The sequence below is a fragment of the Schistosoma haematobium genome, chromosome ZW, assembly GCF_000699445.3.
Source record: "Schistosoma haematobium chromosome ZW, whole genome shotgun sequence".
Classification (NCBI taxonomy): domain Eukaryota; kingdom Metazoa; phylum Platyhelminthes; class Trematoda; order Strigeidida; family Schistosomatidae; genus Schistosoma; species Schistosoma haematobium.
The window spans coordinates 72,088,965-72,100,335 of record NC_067195.1 but is presented as its reverse complement, the minus strand read 5'-3'; the positions used below and the strand labels follow the sequence as shown (position 1 = coordinate 72,100,335).

The window sequence follows — 11,371 nt, the reverse complement described above, 5'->3', positions numbered from 1 at the left end:
GGAGAGCAGCTGTATAAATTTTCAGCAGACATAAAGTCATAATTATTGATGAGGATACCTATTGATTCAGCTACATGTAAAAGACATATGAGTAAACTAACTCCTCAAGAGACTTGCCAAATGAATGTGACTGAATTCTATTGTTGATGTTCACACTAAAACTAAACAATTATAAAAAAGGTAAATCCAAATCTTGTTCCCAGTTACCATGATAACTTTTGAATATTACTTTCATGTGAACGACTATTTTATTGTTAGTTTCAGCGTGATGCAAAACTACTGAAAATTCATACTTGCTTAAATTATTTCCTGAATATATCAAGACAGGAATATTCAAATCACTTAAATTATTCAATAAAATATTATAAACCTACATCAGTGTCTACCTGAGTTATTGTTAATTGTTTCAAACAACTCTTAATTGTATGTTTTAAAAAATTGTCTTTGTTTACCAATCTATTATTTTAAACTAAATGAAACGAGAATAGGTGTATAAAATGGAACCGATATTTGTTTATTTGACTAGATAAATGTTCAGCTGACCTTATTATAAAACATCTTGTCACCTACTTCAAATTACTATTCACCCATCATTTACAACACACCATTCTTAACCTTGAAATATAAGATGAACACATCTAAATAATTTAATAGTTGAATTTATGAGTTAATTGTAGCTAGACCACCATGGGAAACGTGGAAACACTGAACGTCCGTTTCGTTCTATCGTGGGACTCCTCAGCAGTGTACATGCACAATCTCGCCCCCTGCGAGATTCCAACCCAGGACATACCAGTCTCGCGCGAGCGTTTAACCATTAGACCGCCGTACCGGCATCCAACGGTGTTAATGTCTAACTTCAACTAATCCACGAAATTGTGCCACCGTCCATCATTATCTCGCAACAGACCCGGTTGAACTCCACTTGTCACGGCTTCACACTAGAACTTTAGGAAATGCCTCTTGAATTCAGTCACTAGTGAACATACGATGATTACTATCAGAAGGGGTTTTGTGGAGATTTCACTAATTTCAACTATTGAAATGACTAAAATCTCCATAAAACCCCTTTTGATAATTATTTGTTTTTGACAATAATTGATTCAATAAAATTTTTCCATATTAACAACTTATGTTTTCGACAGGAAAAAAATATTTAAAATTTATTCTTTCAATCAATTCATTGAAATTCCAAGTTTGATTTGTTTGAACTAATGAACTTCTATTCATGATAACGAAATACAAAAAAATATAATAATATCTCAGTCAAACAGTATAATACTGAAATGAGGTAATTCGTTAACACATTAAATGTTTTTTAGGAGTGGTAAATTGTATACAACAAGAATAAACAATTCTGGAATACCACAAGTTAACTCAAGTTCTACATTTATTGAAACCATACACCATTCGACGGTTGTTTCAACCTGTTAGGATAGTCGGAAAAATATACCAATAATTATCGTGTTAAGTCTATGGTGGCCTTGGACCTTAAATGTACACTTCCTATTGGTCGATATCTGTTCACTTGTTGAATATTGTACAAAATGTTTTCTATTTTATGGTACGATGTGGTATGCTTGATTGGTATATAAACAAAGTATGTTTGAAATATAATGATTCATATCTCCGAGGCTGTGACTTGTGTTTCTTGACTCAACTGGCTGGGACAGACAGCGAAGCAGGGCCAATCAGGGCACTGGGTCATCCTTACGTGTTTACGTGACACTGTCCACTGTAATCGATCGATATAAACGCTGCTTATCAAAACCTGCAGTCTCACACGTTACAACACAACCCTATATGAGACTCCATAGAACTAAAATTCCTGCGTTTAATCCTCGATGGAGTCACAGATGTTAAATCCTGAGGAGTATCATACTAGGATAGAATAGTTATCTAAAATTTTCTAGTTATTAGCGGTTGTTTAAATTCGATCGGTTTGTAATATCAATAACATTGAGTAATCATCACAAAAATTTGTACTGTTAATTCACGAATAATTTGAACGTATATATCTTGACCGTATATTGTTGAACCACTCCAGTAAATTAAGATTTTACTAAGCTTATCAAAACGTTTCAAGTACAAAAACCATCAATTACAAACAACTGACGAATGTTTTGTTCAATTTGTTTTTACACTTAAGAAAAGCACTTTGGATGTTTGGAGAAATTTAGGAAATAACAGACAACAGTGTTTGTGAAATGTCAACCATGAATGTTCGTTTGCTTCGTACTGCTAAATTTAAAATTAAAAAACAAAAAGAAGCAGGACTTATTGGCCATGACTAGTGAACTATAATTCTGTTGCTTTTCACCAAATACGTTTTAGTACAAAATAATTTTCAATGGACATTAGTAAATAAACACAATTAAAAGAGTGCACAAAGTTGTAAACATTTAAATATAGGTGGAATTTAGTGTAATAATTCAATTCAAAATAGGTTATTGAGATTCTTATACATTACTTATTCACTTCTGTCATCTCTCGTATAGCATAAGCTGGCGATCAGCCATGTCCAGCCTACTCTGTCTTGGGCTCTCCGTTTTAATTTTCCTTATGTCCCATTCATAATCGTCCACTAATTCCCAAGTATTCATGAAAATTTAGTGCAGTCATCTGTGGTAAATTTCAACAGACGAATATCAGAGACATTGGATAGTTAATGTTGTGGATGCAGAGGAATAGACCAATAATTATCATGTTAAGTCCAATGGTGTCCTTGGACTTTAAATGGACATTTTCTATTGGTCGATATCTGTTCACTTGTTGAATATTGTACAAAGTGTTGTTTTCTATTTTTATGGTACGATGTGGTATGCTTGATTGGTATATAAACAAAGTATGTTTGAAATATAATGATTCATATCTCCGAGGCTGTGACTTGTGTTCTGGACTCAACTGACTGGGCTAGACAGGGAAGTGGGACCAATCGAGACTCTAGGCCGTCCTTACGTGTCACTGTAATCGATCGATAAGTACGCTGCTCTCTAATTTTCCAGTCAAGGACACAACAATTAGCACAGGGTAAAAGTCGACCGCAACTTAAAGCCATAACAGTTAACAGTAAAGATATTTCTATTGGATCTTTCAAACTATACACCAGTTGAATAATATTTTAGTTACCTTAAAAAAATAATAACCACAAGCCATTTACACTTAATTAAACAAAAATAATTACTATGATAACAAGGAATCAAGATTAAGATTATTGACTAATTCAGTATGATAGTTTTTCGATTCAACATCCAATTGAATCTTGAAAACGTCAGCTATTAGATTGTTAACTAATTGCGATTTATCAGTATAGAGTACTTTAAACATTGAGTCGAATCGAGTTTTTAGGTGGGATTCAGACATAAGTGATCCAGTTCGACTTTCAAAAATTTGGCACTACATTATTTGGCCTGTGATCTGGTGGGATGACTAATTCACAATGGTCGATTACTGAACACTAACCAGTATTATGTTTGTGAAGTCTTTAGTGTTGATTAAACATTATACAAAACAAGCTACAATATGACCAATAATTCAAGTGGCTTTATGTTGTGCTCACAATGTTTTCATGTTGAACAATTTAGGGAAGTCATGAGTTAACTATAGATATAAGTTTCGTGTTGGGTGACACTTTTAGAAAAAGCGTAAATATCAGTATGCCACTTTATTGATGTCTCCTGAGATTAGCTGGACTGGACGTTTGATTGTGACAAAATGACATGAACACTTTAACTAGAATTTATCCTACCGTCTTCTTTTTCCTTCCTTATTTTATTGCCTGGAACCCTTGGTTATTTTTAAGCAGTAATAGCTAAGCTTTTCTAAATAAACTAGTGTTAATGACTTACTGAAATGATAACACTATCATGTTCAGGAAAAAAGAAACTACCTTGTATTATTTTTTGATTGAGATCATGAACCGATTGATGTTAGAGCACCATGGAAAACCTGGAAGCACTGGATGGCCGTTTCATCCTATTGTGGGACTCCTCAGCAGTACGCATCCATGATCCCGCCCCCACGGGATTCGAACCCAGGGCCTTCATTCTCGCGCGCGAACGCTTAACCTACTGGACCAGTGAGCCGGCATCCGACGGTGTTAATGTCTAACCTCAACCAATCCACGAAGTTGCGCGACCATCTTCTATTGTACTGAGGTAGACACAATAGGACAAAACGGCTGTCCAGTGTTCCCAAGTTTTTAATGGTGGTTTAACGTCAGTCGGTTCATGATCTCAATCAGAAAAACTTAACAATCTCCACAACCCTTAAACTGATAATTACCTTGTATTAGCAAGATATTTTTAAACCCTGTTAACTTGATTTTCATAGACTTACAATACGGAACGTTTTTCAGATAACATACTGGTGTAGTAGAAATCACAAGTATATATATATATAGCTTTTCACTTCATTTCTAATCACCAATCCTTAACTTTAAATGTTTAAATACAATTTTCTTACTGAAATTCATTTATCTCAACAGTTTCACCTTTTATCTTCCAAATATAAATTGTAATCTCTTTTGATTACTTGCATCATTCTAATGATAATATCCATTGACATATATTTTTATGTAATACTTGTCTAATTATAACATTTTGTTATGTAATATTGTTATATCCTGATGAAAATAATGAATGGTCACTTTTGGGATCCATTTGTGGACCAATACTAAACGTATATTTTTATCGTATAACTGTTAAGTAACTGAACTATTCATGTTCGTGTTCCTCTTATCATAAACTTTATTTTGACCTATGAGCTGTTATTATACGATTTACCACTCTTGAGTTATGCCCTGTCTATCAGTTACTACCTCTCACATTCACAGTCACTTTTGGTTAAATCTTGTACAAATGTTATTTTCTATTTTGCGGTACGATGTGATCTGTCTGGTTGGTATATAAGCTCAGTGTGTTTGAAATACATGATTCATATCGCAAAGGTTGAGATTAGTGTTCTGGACTTAACAGTCAGTGCTAGGCAGGAAGCAGGAGCGATAAGTACTCATGACTGCTCGTACAGGTTTTATGCGTCATTGGTCTGGTCGATAAATCATTGGCGGTATCATTACGTTATATATTAATAGGACACAAGGCCAAAAGTTTTAATATATACCTCATCATTCTAGTGTATTTTTGACATTCACCCTATTTACATTTTTTGGTTAAATTGTTATTTTCTTTTCAGATTTTTATATCCAAATATATTTTATACAGATTTGTCAACAATTGTTTTTGATATTTACATCAGTATATTAACAAAACCATCAATCACTTACACTTATGATTGACATAGTGAAATAATGAATAAATATTCTTGAACAATGAAGAATGATTATTTGAAGACAAGATAAGTGTAAATATCTGCATTAATTTCATAGGAATTTGTCCATCTTTGTATTAACGAGATTCAAGTCATATAGGTTATATCTTATTCTTAATTTTATTATTGATAGCATATACGTTTGGTTCGAGGTGTCAGTATAATTTGCTTATTAGCTGAACTAAGAAAAAGAGTAAGCTTCACTACTTTCATCAGTTATAGATAGACAGTTATATTCCTTTTCACTATTATCTCATTGAGTAACATTTGAAAAGGATTTAAACATTTTACTTTGTAACCAAAAGAGTAAGAATGTTTCCATTCTCATTGAAACGAATGTTTTACCAATGTATGTTTTTTTTTCGGAAAAAATTAAGTGCTCCTTCATTTTTGTAACGGTTGCCTGAATCTTCTCAATGCCGTTTTGGACCGCAACTGTACAGATTGGCTCGATATCCCCTTAAGTCACGAATGTATCTAGCTGACGAGTCCCATATAAGACGAAACATGCGTCCTGGATTTCATTGCTAGTCATCATCCATCTGTGCTTAGAAATTAGATGTTCATTGTTTTAATGGACTGCATTTGAATTATCTGTTAGACATTTACACTTTATTTCAAATAAAACTCCTGCTTTTTACAAAATTGACATTTTACTATAAACTACCTAGAATTAAGTAAATACATATAGATTAGACATTTACTAGTTCATTCCATTTAGGATTGTTTTAACATAAAGTAACATCTTTTTTTTGTTTTGTCCTGTTTCCAACTTTATTATCAGAATGAAATTTTGTGGAGACTGTAGTAATTTAATGGTTGAAATTATGAGTCACTTAAGGCTAGACCACCAGTGAAAACCCGGAAGCACTGGATGGCCGTTTTATCCTAGTATGGGACAACTCAACAGTGCGCATCCACAATCCCGTATCGCGGGATTCAAACCCAGGACCTTCAGTCTAGCCCGCGGACGCCTAACCTCTAAACCACTGTTCCGACATCCAACGGTGTCAATGTCTAAATTCAACCAATCCAAGATACCGCGCGACCGTCCACAATTGTCTTCAGTGAGTCACTGTCTCACAACAGACACGGTTGAACTTTATTGGAAATCAAATTGACCAAGAAATGCGTTATCACCATGTTTAGGTTTCAATTCAGCTTATAACTAACGATATAACAAAATGTGAATTTGATATTGTGAACTGAGTATGAATAATACAAGTGGTGTTCGTCAACCTTTAAATGATTAATTAATCACGAAAACATGAAAAGCAACCAGTTACAATTTTCACCTTCAAAAAACAAACAAACAAATAAGCAGCTTTCCAGCTTGTAGAAATATAAAATTAAAACTTTTTTATAAGTATCATTATCTGTAATATGACTACAAAAATACATGACATGGGGGACACAACCAAATCAAAGAAGTAAACAATGACAAATTTAAGGTCAATAAGAACCAATCAACGTCAAGGTGTACAGAACAAGCTTTGAAACGCATATGGAGAAATTAGAACATTTCACTTCTATCTGATGTTTGTGCTGAGGATATCGTTCAGAAGGACGATGAAAGCTCCACAACCAAACCATCCAGCTCAGAGAACAAAACTCCATCAAAAACATGACATAGATATATCGGGTGTTTATCAAGGCTCATGGAATGCTTCATATACAAAATAAAATTTGTTTTTCTTTCTAACTGAAAATTTTGTTTTGTCCACCTACATATCTTATTCAGTACAGTAACGCGAAATTTGATTTCACGCTTTGAGTATCTAATCTTATTCAATGAAGTATGAATTATCTGTTTATATTTTATAACAATTTACTGGTCAATACCATTAGTTTAATCAAAATGTTGATCAAAATATAAAACAAAGGTATTATAATTGTTTAAAGTTTGTTATCCCTATCTTGATTAATATCTAATGGAAATTTATAACAATTTGTTAATTATCCACTTCAAAGCATCTAGATAACCATTCTTTAAACGAGAGACCGATTCATTTACTTGGTTATTTTTAGCAATTTCATTCACATATGTATACATATAACAAGTTTCTTTTGCACAGATAAATCGCGCTTTCTTATCTTTATGGCTAAGGTTTTAATAATGTAAACATGAAAATCAACTTACCATTCTAAATCTCTTCCCACCTTGTTACAGTAAGCTTCCTGTTAATTAACTCAATAATTGTTGTATCAACTTCAAACAAAATAATCTATGTGAATAAATAGATGTATTCAGATTCGAGCTGCAATTGCGTTAGATTAGTCATAAATCTGTTTATCTTTACTAGAATAAAATTGTACCCTTTGTCATCAAAATCATGTTGAACTATCAGAAATGAACCACTTTTCATTAACATATCTAAAACTTTGTTTTACTTATTTATTTATTTATTTAAACAGATAAGTATTAGTACAAGAAGACACCAAATATATAATTCATTCGATTTGTATGAGGCCTGGGATACTGCCCGGGTGCCCGAACCGAAGTACAAGGTTTTTTTAGGGGGCCACACCCCGAGCCTTTGACGTGAAGTTGTAATTCACAAGGTAATGGAGAGACGTCAGAATATGCAATCTCACGGTAATCGGTGACTAACAATACGTGAATACGTCAATTGTTCCTTCAGGATCCTGGAGCCCATGTATACCATCGGTTTGGAATCAGGGTTTTCCGACTCCCCTAGGAGGACTCTCCGTCTCCACCAACCCAGTTAAGGCGCCGGACATTCGCTTTTTGTCCTCTCAATTTCGTAAACAACAGTATTGTCGCGAGAATGTGGTGAGTAGGACTTCCCTGTCAGTGGTTGTATGCACGTGGCCATGTGAGAGCATTTGGAGGGGGAGAGCTGACTCTCCTCACTCATGGTCGTACAAGGGCATTTGTTTTATAATTGTCTAACGAAAACAGTTTGAATTATAATAACCCTTATCCACAAAATATGCTACTTTACTGACTTTACTTGTATACAAATTCATGAATTGTTTTAAATATTTTTCTGAGAGTAAGCATCATCAGCATCATACGGAATTCATACGGCAGACTAAACTATGAAGTCGTGCATTGTGGACAGCTCAAAGAGGGACTCCAAGTAAAGGCCGGTGTCTGACAAGGCTGCTTACTCTTACTCTTTCATCCAGTGGTCGGCTGGGTTATGAAGACCTTCACATTTGATCAGAAGCACGGAATATAATGGATAGTGTTATGACCTTGGATGTCTGACTTTTCGATCACACGATCTATCTACCAATCCGAATACGACTTATACGAATCTTCACACTAGGCCAACCAATGACGTTCAACCGGTGTGGGCAGTTTAGCGTCCTTATTGGTCCTATGTCCTACGAGCCCTTCCACTTGAGTCCAGAACAAGATACCAGCTTCCGAATCAGAGCAGATCGTTTATTTCAGGCATACTTGGTTTATATATCAATCACACAGACCGCAACGTACCATAAAATAGGAAATAATATTTGTACACAAATAAGCCCAAAAAGTGGCTGTGAATGTGGGAGGCAGTAGTTAATAAACTGAACATAACTTAAGAACCGTAAATCGTACAATAATAAATTATAGATCAAAATAAAGCTTATCATAAAAGGAATATAAATATCCATAGTGTAATTGTTGAGTAGTTATACAATAAGAATATTTATAGAATATTAGTCCATGAATAGTCCTTGGAATTTACCTGTAGTTTAATCTTCACCGGATATAACACCTCCCCTTTTTTGAAGCATCAGAGATAATAATGATCCTTAGGATTTATTTTTATTCGATTGGGTTTTCGTCTGATGCGCTGCGACCTCCTTGGGAGTGTTTCACACGTCTCGTTATTATTCGGATCATTTTTAATTTCATTATTCGACTCAGTTAATATATTTATTGGTATATTCGACTTTGTAGCATTTTCTGTCTCTCGTTCTTGTCTGGTTGGCTGTATCTGGTTTGCATGTCTCACCCATATCTTTTGTCCAACTTTTACTTCGTAGATAACTTTCCCTTTTTTTCGTATTATTATGCCAAACTTCCAAGTTGGCTTTACTCCCGTGAAATCTCTTGTTATTACCGCTTGTCCCACCTTAAACATTCTGGGCAATGCACCATGCCGCTTGTTGAATTGCTGTTCCATTCGTTTGTTCTTTCGGAGGTTGGCTCTAAGCTTTGGTTTCATTTGCTCCATAGGTATTCTAATCTTTCTGCCAAAAATTGCTTCTGCTGGGCTTTCTTGATTATTTGTTGCTGGGTTTGGTGTTGCTCTGTAGGTTTGTAGAAATCTTTGAATCACCTCTTCCATTTCCCCTTCTCCCTCAGCTTTAAGTAATGCTCTTTTAAATGTATCTACGAACCTCTCAACTAGACCGTTTGACTGTGGATGATATGGGGGTGTCTTTATATGCCTAACTGCATTTGAGATGCAGAACTTCGAGAATTCAGCGGAGGTGAACTGTGGCCCATTATCAGACACCAATACGTCTGGACACCCAAAACAGCTGAACACTTGTCTCAGTTTTTCGATAGTGGCTTTTGTCGAAAGAGATTTAACGTAGTGGATCCCTGGCCATTTTGAAAAAGCATCAACCATCACTAAGTACTGTTTCCCGTTTATGGGACCGGCGAAATCTACGTGTACTCTTGACCATGGATTTGTTGGTGTCCCCCAACTCTGCATTTCTGTCTTACGAGGGGCTTTGATAGCTTTTGCACACGCAGAACATGTCTCAACATACTCTTTGATCTGAGCGTCAATATTCGGCCAATATACATATCCACGTGCAAGTGCCTTCATCCTTGCTACCCCCGGGTGTGCGGCATGCAGTTGTGACATCACCTTACGGCGTAAATTTGTGGGTACAATTACTCGATTCCCAAACATCAAGCATCCATCCACAAGTGACAGGGAATTCCGACGGTGGGAATACTGTTCAATATTTTTGTCGTCTATATGGGCAGGCCAACCATGTTCGAGGTAACTAATAATCTGCTTCAATTCATCATCTTCTTGAGTATAGCGTCTAATATCTTCAGAGGATAATGGTGTTGCTTCTATGGCAACTTGCAGTATATGGTGAATATCATTTTCCAACGATATCGTTGCGATAATAGAATCTTCACTTTCCTGCTTCTGATTCGCAATTAATCGAGATAAAGCATCAGCTTGCCCAAACTTTTCAGTTGATTTATATAGGATTTGGAAATCATAAGCAAGCAACGTAATAGCCCAGCGTTGTAATCGATTCGCTGTATAAGCAGGAATACCTGCCTTCGATCCAAATATAGATAAAAGCGGTTTGTGGTCTGTTAAAAGCGTAAATCGACGACCATAAATCATTTTATGAAATTTCTTTACTGCAAAAACTAAGGCTAATCCTTCCTTCTCAATCTGGCTATATTTTCGCTCGGCTGAGTTAAGAGTTCGGGATGCATGAGCAATTGGCTTTTCTTTACCATCAGGAAAACGATGACTGATAACGGCTCCAATTCCATAGTTTGAAGCATCGGCGGCTACAATTATTTCAAGCTTTGGATTATAATGAGTCAGCAACAGTTTAGAAGATAAAATCCTTTTTATTTCATCGAAAGAATCTTGGCATTCTTTTGTCCAGTGCCATGTTGTATTAGCCATCAAGAGTTGATTTAATGGTTGTCGCAATTTATACATTTGGGGTACGAACATACTATAATAACCAATCATCCCCAAGAATGAACGAAGGGTTGTAACCTCAGTCGGTCTGGGCATATTTTTGATAGCATTTATATTGTCTGGATCCGGTCGACGACCATCTTTATCAAATATATATCCCAGGTATTTAACAGACTCGAGCAGAAATTCACACTTTTCTTTTTGTAACTGAAACTCAGCTTGTGATATTTTAGTGAGCACCACATCTAACCGACGCATTAATTCCTGCGCGGAAGAGCCAATAACTATAATATCATCCAAGTAAACTGCTACACCTTCGACGTTAGACAAAATGGTATCCATTATCTGCTGGAAAATTGCTGGAGCTGGCTTAACACCAAACGGTA

At 35.4% G+C, this 11,371-nt stretch overlaps 1 protein-coding gene across 1 annotated transcript; it reads right to left on the bottom strand.

Moving 5' to 3' along the window:
- Positions 1–8,962: 8,962 nt before the first annotated feature.
- Positions 8,963–11,145, bottom strand: MS3_00001256 (uncharacterized protein). Its single transcript, XM_051208730.1, has one exon. It carries the CDS (start codon positions 11,079–11,081, stop codon positions 9,081–9,083), a length of 2,001 nt encoding a protein of 666 aa, XP_051072385.1. The 5' UTR covers positions 11,082–11,145; the 3' UTR covers positions 8,963–9,080.
- Positions 11,146–11,371: the final 226 nt, after the last annotated feature.

Bases quoted from the DNA above. Each gene is read 5' to 3' on its own strand.
- MS3_00001256 (XM_051208730.1), bottom strand. From the start codon at position 11,081: ATGCCCAGACCGACTGAGGTTACAACCCTTCGTTCATTCTTGGGGATG.